This window comes from Gallus gallus, chromosome 1 (genome assembly GCF_016699485.2).
Source record: "Gallus gallus isolate bGalGal1 chromosome 1, bGalGal1.mat.broiler.GRCg7b, whole genome shotgun sequence".
Classification (NCBI taxonomy): domain Eukaryota; kingdom Metazoa; phylum Chordata; class Aves; order Galliformes; family Phasianidae; genus Gallus; species Gallus gallus.
The window spans coordinates 12,523,407-12,535,638 of NC_052532.1; the positions used below are offsets into that span (position 1 = coordinate 12,523,407).

At 36.5% G+C, this 12,232-nt stretch overlaps 1 protein-coding gene across 15 annotated transcripts in view; it reads left to right on the forward strand.

Moving 5' to 3' along the window:
* The window catches only part of MAGI2 (membrane associated guanylate kinase, WW and PDZ domain containing 2), a 726,830-nt gene that overhangs the window by 631,591 nt on the left and 83,007 nt on the right, over positions 1-12,232 (forward strand). For 13 of the 15 annotated variants that reach the window (NM_001396254.1, XM_040685423.2, XM_040685432.2 and 10 more), the window contains 2 exons: positions 3,231-3,262; positions 7,345-7,534. In NM_001396254.1, coding sequence (NP_001383183.1) covers positions 3,231-3,262; positions 7,345-7,534 — 222 coding nt within the window. The remainder of the gene's footprint in view (positions 1-3,230; positions 3,263-7,344; positions 7,535-12,232) is intronic. The other 2 variants (XM_040684980.2, XM_040685136.2) reach the window with 1 other exon arrangement.

The following is a 12,232-nucleotide window of genomic DNA, read 5'->3' on the forward strand; positions in this document are numbered from 1 at the left end:
TTTTAAAGTATATGTGAATATGTGTCTGTATGCATTTATATGTGTGTATATACATGTACGTATATGTAATGTTCTCAGCAATTCTGTTTTTTCTAGAAGGCATCCCGCAAAGTCAGTCTATAGAGGTTTGGGAGTTGGAGATGGGAGTAGAAATTTGGGAATGGATTAAGGAGATTTTAAGAGCTTATCCTGTGTGTGCATGTGTAGTTAAATGCAAGCTGTTGAAAAGGTTGAATAATATTAGTACTGTGTGAATACTCGAGAATTGAAAGCTGTACTTTCTGGACAACAATTTTCAGTCTTGTCTCTAAATCAATAATGGATTGATGCCCATCTGCCAAGTGCTGCCATCCAGGCAGGGTCCCACCATCTCTTTTGGAGAAAACTCACAGCAGGAAATGAACCAAGGGAAAAAGCAATACTGAGAAGTGAGGCCAAACCAAGTGCAAATCTACTGCTTCTCACTGCCAGCTGTATATCTGGCTGCAGAAGGCCAACACGGTTAAGCATGCAAATCTTTAGGATGTATTCTTCAGATATGCTTCCAAGCCTCATTTTTCAGCATACAGGAATCAGTTCTGTAGTTCTGTAGAACAATATTAAAAGGTGAAAGTTAGAAGGGAGCTTGCAGACTCCAAAGGAAAGTACATTTTGTTTTTATTCTTTTCCACGTGAAGTTTCTGTTATGCTTACAGTGTATTCCATATGCATTGTAATCTTGAATTCTTTCATTTGCAGCAATAGCCACATATTCATATATCTGTTATAATTCTGGACATTTATGGTAAACATCAATTATCCATAATCAGCGTCATGTTGAATAAACTGACTAAAGGGCACTTTTGTTTAGATTAGGAAAAAGATACAGTTCATCTGAGGAGACATGCTACTTGAGGAAAATGAAAACTGTCATTAAATATATGTAAGATAGAACATCATGGAACTAGACCTTGTGTCTAGCACCTAGTGTTTGGCATAAGTGCTCGACTGTCGCATCTTACATGGGGCTTTGATCTAATATATGAATTGAAATCTGAAGAATTAATTTTAATATCAGTTTCAAGGTAGGTTATCTCTAGAGGTTTTATCCTTCTGATGCACTTCTGTACGTGTATGGATATCCAGTACTTCTTTTAAATCTCACTGGATCTTTTATCTCCGTGGCACACTAGACCCATTAGTTTTCGTAATATAATTTCATGCGGTGTGAATAAACATTGCCTTTTCTTTGTTTTGAGTGTAAATGTTGTCAATTTTATGTTGCAGTATGTCATTGTTTGATTTGTAAATACTTATCAGAAATTTTTACTATCAAGTAAAAATATGATAAGTCCAGCAGCATAAATTTTTAGGTAGAGACAGTAAGTAAACAGGGGGAGAAATAAAACATTTCAATCTGACCTGGAGTATTTTTTGCTGATGATAAGTTATAGGAGCAGCAGTACCAGTGGGCAGGGAAGGCTACCTCTACAAATGTTCCTCAAACGCCAAATCAGTGCAAGTTGATTTGAGGCATCTTTCTGCAGACGTCCCTGCAAGTTTCAAATCTTATTTTTAGCTTCCAAGGGAAAAATGATCTTTAACTATCAGTCTCATTAGTTGTACAGAGCAACAGCAGGTATGAAAAATTTTGATTTTCTGCCATCCAAGATGTTAAGCTTGTTTCCACTACAGGTGCTGGTGGTGGCACACAAGCCGGATCCATATAGGATAGCTGTTATCTCAGCTTGAATTTGCAGATGGGAAGAAATCTGTCTACTCTTTAATAAAGAAGTTTCTGTCTAGATATGGCAGAGTCAGTGAACATAAAACTTTCCAGGATCACTTTTCACAATATACCTTTTGTTTAAAAACACTGTCACTAGTTACAGTGACAGTATTTGTCAGCCAGTGTTTGTCTGCAAAGCACTCATTACCTAATTATCACAGAATTCTGGGAGCATTAAATGTTATTTACAAATGCAATTCCTTTTGTTTTTCATCCATAGAAAGATACTTTCCCTAGTTTCCTTGTGATTTTGTTTTTCTGAATTCATCTTGGAAAATGAAATAATGAAGTCCATCCTACTCTTACAGATTAATTCTTTTTTTTTTTTGGAATGAATGAGCAACCTTCCTCTGGGAGGTATCAGTTTAGATCTTTCAACATTTGTATTTCTGACACAACAATTTTTCATGAGCTTTTAATCTTAGGAATCTCACAGACTTTTTCTTACCTGTTGTTAAAATGAGAATGAGTTTTTTTATGAAAGCTATGTGGAAAGTATGCATTTTTGAAAATGTGACCCAATATCCTTTGAAATGCTTGTTTTTATTTAATTCTTAGCATGTTTAACTTTTTGAACATTGTGCTGTGTGAGATACAAATAGTGTTTACAATGATTATTTCAAATTATCTCCCTTTATGAAAAATGACATATCTGGAGTTTTAAACATTTGTAAGCTGCAGTAGAAGTCAAGTACTTCAAGTAGAAGTACAGTAGAATAGCTTCAAGGCCAGGTTGGATGGGGCCCTGGGCAGCCTGGTCTAGTATTAAATGCGGAGGTTGGTGGCCCTGTTTGTGGCAGGGCAGTACGAGCCTGATGATCCTTGATGTCCCTTCCAACCCAAGCCATTCTATGATACAGTAGGTATCAGTCAGTGGGTAACAAAGGATGTGAGTAGTTGTTTAGAAGAGGTGGACGTGTGTGAGCACTTGCTAACAGTGACAAAAGAAATAGAGCAATATCAGAAGAGACACAAGGAACTCCCCCAAGACTTTACTGACTTGCCTAGATGGATGAAACAGTTCTCCAGGCATTGCCTCTAAAAAAGTCTCTATTCGATTTATTTATTTTTAATATGATGTTCTGAATTGCTTCTTCTTAAAGGTGTGACTGCATTTGACACATTACTATCAGATCATTTGGTGTCTTGTCCAATGTCCACCAAGAAAATTGGAAGTCCTTCTGTTTAATTCTTTTAATTCCATGCTGTTTGTAAAGTATGGCAATGATCTCAATGGCTCCACATACATATATATGTATGTCTATATATATATATATATGCATGTATTTTTCTTAGAAATTATCCCCTGTGGATTGTAATTTCTTCCTGTGTGTGTACAGATTTTTCTAATATGTCGATATTGTCAGCAGACACGTATGAGAATGGGATCAAAGACACCACTGAGCCTCCATCCTTTAAAGCGCTGGAAAAATCTGCTAATGTTATTTTTTGTTTATTTCAGGTTTCTTTTCTCCATGGAAAACTCCAAAGCCTGTAAGTTCCCTTTCAAAATTATACACATTGAGTTCGTAAGATGACTATCATTCAAAGCAAATTTGTGTAGACTTTCATCTAACCCACCTGTTCCCAGCTCGTGAGACACCTCTCAGCAGTACCCCAACTCTAGGTGAGACACAGCATCAGGGGTGGCCTTGTTAATAAGCTCTGCAGATCTATGCACTTGGAGTCTGCCAGGTGCTGTTTGGAGAAAGGAACTTTAGGATGGGTGACAGGAACTGAAAAGATAGTGGCTCAAAAATTAGAGTTTGGAGTCTGGAAGGCAGCAGAAGGCGCCATCACTGAGACCAGTCTCATTGGCCATTTCTTTGTAGTAGAAAACGTGCAAATTTATGTTTACAAGTGGATTGAGCTTGACATTTTAAGAGTAATTTTCACTCTTCTTCACATTAGTAGGTCTAGAGCTGATTTTTTTATGGCTTTCTTATTTTTGTGTTAGGGTGTCTTAATGATAAAACTGCACAACTTCACATCCATTCCAATTGGATAGTGGCATGTTTATTGCAACCACAGTAATTTTTGTAACCTGATAAATTCAAATAACAATTAATTAATCAGTCGATGCAACTCCATCAAACTGCATTCAACTTTTGGTATTCTTGATGTAAATTGTCATAGGACAGATTAAATATGTATCACCATAATCTTGTTTCTTGGTCGTATAAACAGGATTTTATAGGCCCCTGTAAAAGTCCATCTGTCAACTAAGGGCTAGCCTATTTTCACTAGTTTAAGATTCCTGCTTGTCTGAGACAATCCACTCTGAACCTCAGGTAAATAATGATGAAATAGGGAACTTGGATCTTGATGAAAAGCCAAAGAGCTTGAGCACTGAGCTGAGTCAGTGCTCACGCTTTTTGTATACATATACATTGTTGATAATTGTCTGCACTGCTTTGATATACAAGCAATATAGTGATTCATAGTCAGGTAGCACTTGCCAATAAACAGAATCTAGAGACACAACATGAGTACTGGAGTTTTTCATGCAATAGTTTTTCAAGCAGACCAGGACTCAGAGAATAAGGTAGCACTTTGCTGACACCACGGCACAACCCTAGAGATGTGTAGTAGGAAAGAAAAGCAGGAGATGGCCCCAAACCAGGCTTCTTTTTTGCATGTGTGGCTGCTACTTCCCCTCACCTCTCTGGCTATAGAAGGGAAAAGTAACCATGACTCTCCTTTAGAGCAAAAAGGGACCACATGCTATTGACTGGAAGAGATGAGCTCCTTTCCCAAAGGCAGAGACTCAAAGGTGGTGTGCAGTGCATCTTGGCATGCTCAGCATGCCAAACTATTCTGAGCTGACAAAAATCCTATGATTTCTATGTATATAGTATATACATACAATATCTGTAATGTAATACAAGCTCAAATTATAATTGAGCAATGTCACCAAACCATTACCCAATTTAGATTTTATGCATTGCACACAACACCATGCTTACTCAGTTTCAAGAGTGCCTTATCTGTAAGTTAGCATTAAGGTGACTCTCGTTGCCAAACTTTATGTGACTATTTAACTAATTGATATGAGTTTTGGAGGCATAATACCTCTTATCTTTATCTACATGTGGAACTACTTTTTTTAGCAGTATTACTCATAGCAAAGCAGTAGAGATAGAGATTTGGAGATCAGAAACCAGCAAACAAGAATTAGATGCGTGAGACCCAGTAGAACTTTGTGAATTGATCTTATTTATTGTCCTTCCTCCAGGGAAAAGTTTGTTCATCAAAGATAATTGTTTTCCTCTCTCTTTTTAAAATCTTCTTTAAATATTTTAATTTTATTCAGTTTCACATTTTGAAAGAGGTAAGTGTTTGTTCTATTACTCTGCTATTCTCCTAAATACTAGGAAACTTCTACTTCTAATCTGGGTTCCGCATCTTTCTGCTTCACAGTGATAATAGGTAGTTTGATTCATTGACTTTTATTCTTTTTCATATTTCTTACTGAAGGCAAACCCTAAACATTTTTCTCCATTATTATATTAGGAATTAGTACTCCAGCTCCAGCTGGAGTGATAGTGACTCCAGCTTAAACATTGGGGTCATAATCAGAGTTGTTTCTGGAAATCTTTGCACTTACACTTCCATAATATAATTATATCCTGTGTGTATGTTTATGTATATCTTAGGTAATTCCTTTAGAGATGGAGGCACTATCAGAAGTATTATTGTGATTTTCATTTGAGTTGCCACTCAGGCTAATTTACTCAATGTAGGATGCATTTATTGCTCTGCAAAAGATACCTGAATGTACATTAGGTACCTTCCTTCACCTAAGTTATTTCAATAATAACTCAAGTATATGGCGCTTTATTGCACAGGATATGCTCACCCAGAGCATCTCTCATATCACATCCTAGACACCATAGACACCATCTTTATATCTTACCCACCATAAGTGTCTCTTTCTTGAGCAAAGTTGATAAGAACTGAATACAATATTCCATATCTTGTTAGCATTAATACTTCCCTTTTTCCATTTAAATATTATACCCAAAACATACAAGGCTGTGAGTCATCCATTATTTACAGAAACACCTTCCTTTTCTTCAGTTTCTGATGAAACAGCCCTACTTTCCTCAGAAACTCTGGCAGAAGTGTAGCTTGAAGTATAAATAAGGTCCTCAACAACTGAAAATGGCCAATATCCAAATTCTCTTTCAAAGTCTGAAGTGAAGTGTCAGACCACTCTGGGATGTGCAGAGTGATACTTGCTTGACTATAAGTCAAAGTCTCACAAAGACTCTCAAGCATTGTTAGTCTGCACAATAGTTGTTGAAAAAGCCTAAGCAAAGCTTACCTGCTGAGCCAAATACCTTCTAAAAACAAGGAACTGGAATTCAAGGATAATCACAATTTATAGAACAGACTTTCTGTGCACTTGCAGTCATCTTTGATAAAGTACTGCTGATGAATACTAGTAGCTGGTGATAATTACAGTTCAGTTTGCTTCTGAGAGTTATTTTTTGTGGAATTAACCGATTGTTGGACTATATGAAAGAATACACTATTGTGGAGCCTCTGCTAGCCTTTGCTTCATCAGGGGTAACAGGCAAAGTCAAATATTCATTGCCTGGGATAAACATTTGTGTTTTGTTTAACTTAACCTCTTCAAACATATTTGCTAATGGAATTTAATTAGTAGCCAGCTCCTTCAAAAATAGAAATCCCCAGTATCCCTAGGTCATCTTTGCACAGTGCGTATTATCTCCCTTCTAGACTGATGTTCTTCAGAGACCAATAAATGCGGTCTAGAAGAAAGCTTGGATTGAGGTAGCTTTCATGAATAGACAATACACTCCAGTGTACTTTTCACAGGAGTCTGGTCTGGAAGAACAGAAAACTTATCCTGTGCTTGGGAACTTGGTTGGATGACAACAGTGTAATTTTTGTTAGAAGAAAGAAACGACAAGTAATGAAAAAATCTGCATTAGAGTAATGCTCACCTTGTTCTGTATTGTATCATTCCACTAGCTACTGAAATAGCTGCTCTAATAATTTTGCCTTCGGGGGTTATATATTCTTCACGTGAGGCTGTAAATTTTGTTTGCAGTTACAGTAATCTATTTATTTCTCCCTTTGCAGCTAGGTATCTTCATGCATTCTCAAAAGATACAACATTAAGATCATTGAGTTGCAATCCAGCCTGGGCACTTCTTTGTTAAGCACTCTCCTCAGTTATGTATTCTGCTGAATCTGATAGTTTTTATCTTCACAGTCACACAAATTTTGCCTTTAGCAGTGCGTTTTCCAGTAGCTCAGGGCATTCTGTAAGAGGCGTTCCACATTCTGCAGGGTAATGCTGAGTCTTAATCCACACAGGATCATATCATCTGAGAAAGATCACACCTTCCCATGAGTGACAAATGACAAATTCAACCAAGTAATTTTAAAGCAGTACAGTGCACATCTTTCCTCTCAAAAGATAGTGAAGGGATTTGATAATTTACAGAATGCCTTATCTTTTACTGAAATCACTGTCTTTAGCCTGACTGTGACACTCATAGTTTTTGCAAAACAGCTTTATTCTCTGTGTGTTTTTATTCCAGGTGATGGAACGATGGGAGAATCAAGGCAGCCCTCAGACAAGCCTATCTGCTCCAGCTATGCCACAGAATATTCCCTACCCACCCACTCTTCACAGGAGTTCATTTCCCGATTCAACAGAGGCCTTTGATCCGCGGAAACCCGACCCGTATGAGCTGTATGAGAAATCAAGAGCTATTTATGAAAGTAGGCGTAAGTGAAAATCCTGTTCATCCTGCTGGCCATTTAGTATTTTAATTTTTTTCCTATGAATGTGCCATTGCTGACACAATTTTCCTTAATTAACTTTCATGATTTAAAGAAAGGAACTATAGTCCCAATTAATATATGGCATTTCAAAAAATCTGCACTTCCATATTTTCCAAGATCTTCCTAGATTTTAAAGATTCTTCTACAGTTTTGTTGCCTAATATTTCCATTCTCCTCATTTTGATTGAAGTCCTTAGTGAATAGTATATATGCCACTCTTTTTTGATGTGCTATTTTTCTTTGTGATTAACCAATAAGAGGATGTGAAATTATCAATATAGATGTTACATTTGCTTTCAGATCAACATTTATAGAAGAAACTTCCACTTTCTTACACTTTATAAACATCACTAAGACAAGTTATGACATTGTCTTTGATAGTTAGAAAGAAGCTCATAGTTGTAAAATAGTACTGAGCTATCAAGATGCATATCTTGATTTAATTTTGTTTTTAAGTAACATACCACATATTTTCCACAACAAGAATGAAAGGGGTTAAACTCATGTATTCCTTCCCATAAAGAACATTTTCTCAAAATTGAGCAACTTTCTTCTCAGCAGTTTTTACTTGCATACATCACCTTTCAATTCATTTTATAAATTACTTTATCTGACGACACAAATTACTTTATTAATTACACATGAAATATTGCACCACAGCAAATAAAGCTTTTTATTTTAAATGAGCCTTAAACTATCATAATCCACAATCTGGGAGGTGCAAAATTTTATTTCAAAGGAAATATGCTGTTGTCCTCGACACAGGGTTTCTCAGTACCTTGCCCTTATTTGTTTGCCACTATGGCAAGTGCTACCATCTTCCAACACCATGTAAGCATCCACATAAGGGGAACTTCCTTGAACAGAAATTGTCACCTTAAAATTCACTTTTCAGTCCAGATTTTTCTTCCTCTTTGCTTTCTTTTTTTTTTTTTTTTCATTTTTTCAATAAGTGCTTATAATGAAGTTCAGAAGTTTAAACCTAAGTGCTAAATTAAATTAGTGGCATTTTTCAGCAATACCATGTATTTTATTTACCCTAAATACATGTCTGTGGACTTACAGCAGACTCTCTATAAAGACTGTTTGATCTTTGATTATGAACTGTTTCAGTGTATTTTATAGATAGATAGATAGATTATATATAAATATAAAGAATATAAGGATTTGCCAGAGCAGAAATGCAATTCCACAGAGTGCTGAGACTATAAGGAGAAATTAAAGAAGGGAAGTATTTCATAGTCAGCAAGGGTTTTAATCCTCTCTACTGAAAACACTCCTGTCTTTGTTTATTGCTTTAAGGAAAGGAAAACTCTTAGTAAATAATTGCTTCACATGTGGATAGTTTATATATATGAAGCATTTAAGCAAAATTCTGAACTTTCCATTCAACAAAGTCACAACTCTCTTGTGTGGTTAAAGCCACCAAGACGAGAGTGGAAAAGTACAGATGTCCTATACCAAAAGAAATGTATATGAAAGACAATTAAGAAAAAATTATATATGTTGTATTTATATATGAAATATTTATATTGCACCTTCTTTGGTATTGATCCTCGATATGAATATTTTCTTACCTATAAAATTTCATAAATATTAATGAAAGCAAATAGGCTCAGTCAGTGTTTGCCCTTCATAGGTCTGTGGGCATATAGACCTGATGTCAAGGACAAAGATTACTTTACAATCTAAGCCAATGACACGCTATACCAGAAGATACATTGCACCATTCAATAAAAGAATTAAGTGTTTCATTATCATTCGTGGGTGCCTTCTATGTTTTCTGCTTGCTTCCTTGACCAGCATGAACTCCAGTCTTTGATTGGTACAATCTACTTTGTACAGGAGCACATGTTATGCTAGAGGAAGAATGGATAATTCATAGGTTGGAATTATGCTAAAACCTGCGTTTAAATGATATAACTGCATTTGAGTTCTGTCCAAGAGGCAAATGAAAACTGGCAACCTAGCCAAAATAAGAATTAAAGTCATGAAACTTCTAGACCTAAAACAAGAAAGTGAGAGATGAAAGCAAGACTGCAGTAACCGCTCCTCTCAGATTTCTAAGTGTCCTGATCTTAGTTAATCCTCAAAGCTTTAATCTCTTCTCTTCTGACTCACATCCTAAAAACCTTTCCTCTATGTTTTGATTCCACTATTCCCAACCAGATCTCTTCTGCATTCATTCACATCCCTTGGTCATAAACAACTGCTTCCATGCATCTTTCATGTCCCTGACGTTTTTGTTTCAGAAATGCCATCAGCACATTCGCAAATTCAGTTTGTCATGCCATTGTTTTTGTTGGTTTTTGGTTGGTTGGTTGGTTTGGTTGTCTTATTTTGATCTGGTTCTTTACATAGTGCAAGCATTTCCTGAAGTAAGAAAAAAACAGGCAGGAAATCCATTACTAAGTCAAGAAGTTGTCATCCAAATTGCGTATATGGGAGGCAGTTCCAAGATAATACACACTTAGTTTCCTGCCATGTGGCTGTGTCAAGCTGGTTGTCTTTAAGTGCACAGGAAAAGTTCAATCTTTGGTATTTTTTCAAGTCTTCCTTATCTCAAAGCAAGCTTCCCTTATCTCCTGGCAAGACCTGAAAAGAAAAAGATTTGTCTCCTAAAAATAGAAGAAAAAAAGTGAACAATCATGACCTGGAAAACTCAGAAAGAGTAGTGCTGGATTTTGATTCCCCTCACTGTGAGGCTGTTATTAAACAGTTCACTTTCATACTGCTATAGCTCTGAATTTCTATGGGTCCATTTATCAGAGGATCTCACCACAGTCATCACTCACAAGGACTACATCAAAGCCTCCTGCTTCCCCATCAAGGAGATGGGTGCATTGTGCATCATAGTGTAGTGATGTGAGCACAAGTGACATGATGACTCAAGGCTGAGCAAGGACTAGAGCCAAGGAGCCTTATCACAAGCTTTTTCCTCTGGCTGCTAGATATGCTCACCCCTACCTACTGATAGCAGGAGAGGGTCTCCAAGCATGAAGTCACCACAAAAGAAGATCATTTTCATTCTCCAGAAGAGTTTTTCTGCCCCAGACATACAAAGGGCCTGCATGACCCTGTGCAATAGGGAGATTTCAATTTTTAATGATCGCACATGAGTTACAAAGGACCTCTACAAAACCTGAAATGGTTTTGTAGAGGCTGTTCTGGCAATATGGATCTGAGATGAATCAAATGATGCATAATTAGAAAAGTGAAGTGCAACAGTATTTTGTAAGTTGTAGCTCCTTGGAAAATTGTTTGTCACCTGTTAACTGTTGCCTGTCAGCTCTTACCCGTTAGCTGCCACCTTCCTCTGCTGTTACCTGCCATCAGCTCTGCTCAACAGCTCAAAATAGCCAAACAGGAACATAAAGTGTTTCCTAAGATTGATGAAGTCACATCCTCAAAAATAGCTGTCTGAAAGTAAAAGAAGGGAAATTGTTTTCTTACTTCTCACTTTTCTTTCACCTTTCTGCAGCTACATCTCTTCTGCATTTTTTCTTCTCCCCATTAAAGAGAACCTATGCAGCTCTCTGCTGTCAACATTTTCCATCAGACTCAGAAATGGAGGAGAATCTCTGTTCAAATAATTGGATTATTTTTCATTTTTTCTATCCAAATATACAGTTTAGATGTCTTAAATACGAATCCTTTAACTTCTTTCTCTTTATGAAAACTCTTGTAGTGTAAGTGACAGCACTGTGACTCTGAGGATAATCATACCTCATTATCATGAGGAAAATCAAACATGACACATCAGATCAGGAATTGTATGTTAATAAAAAAAAACTGTGAGTCCATGTGAACCACTTGTTACAGCTATAATGAGCGCCGCAGAACTTACTCTCCTGAATTTAACATTTTTGCCTTCAAAGATTTTCCTTATCTTATTACTTATTTGTACTGTGTATTTTTGTAAATACACAGTCAAAAATTGACTCCGTCCAGAGGCCTACGTAGGCAGACATCATTCAAGCAGGGGACACAAAGCTGCTGGGAATCATAATGCTATTATCTCCCATTATAATATGTGTAATATAAATTTGGCTTTATGTTTCTCTAAAGAAAACAGCAAAATGAAGCATTTCTTCATAGTAATTAGGTTACATTTCTTTTTCAGTCAGTTTTGTAGTACAGGAGTGGCAACATGACACAGAAATGCCAGTAAGAAGAACAAGATGAGCTAGTGATAAGCTTTCATTAAAAGTGAATTCTGGACAATAACAGCTCCATCTTTAGAAGGACAAAGATCCCTTCTTTCAAAATCTCCCACGTTAATTTCTCTCCTCACCACAGTATTATGAATTTCCCAAGTTCTTTTCAAATTTACCCTCTATCTGTCTTAAGTACTGTAGCTCCTTTTTCTTCTAATAAACTGGAAAGTAACCAAAAAGCAAAGTCCATCAACAGCTGTGAAGCCTGTAGATAGTAAATGTATTAGCATAATTTGTTATTAACCTTTATGAAATAAGAGTGTTTTCTTATAGGAACTTACAAATGACTTTTACTAAGGGTCACACCAGGCATTTTAATACCAATTCCCATGCTGCCTTTCCTCTGAAATATCATTGCAGAAATTCAGAACAAATACAATTTCAGGTATCAGCAATAGGAAAGATTTTTCACACAATGTTATAC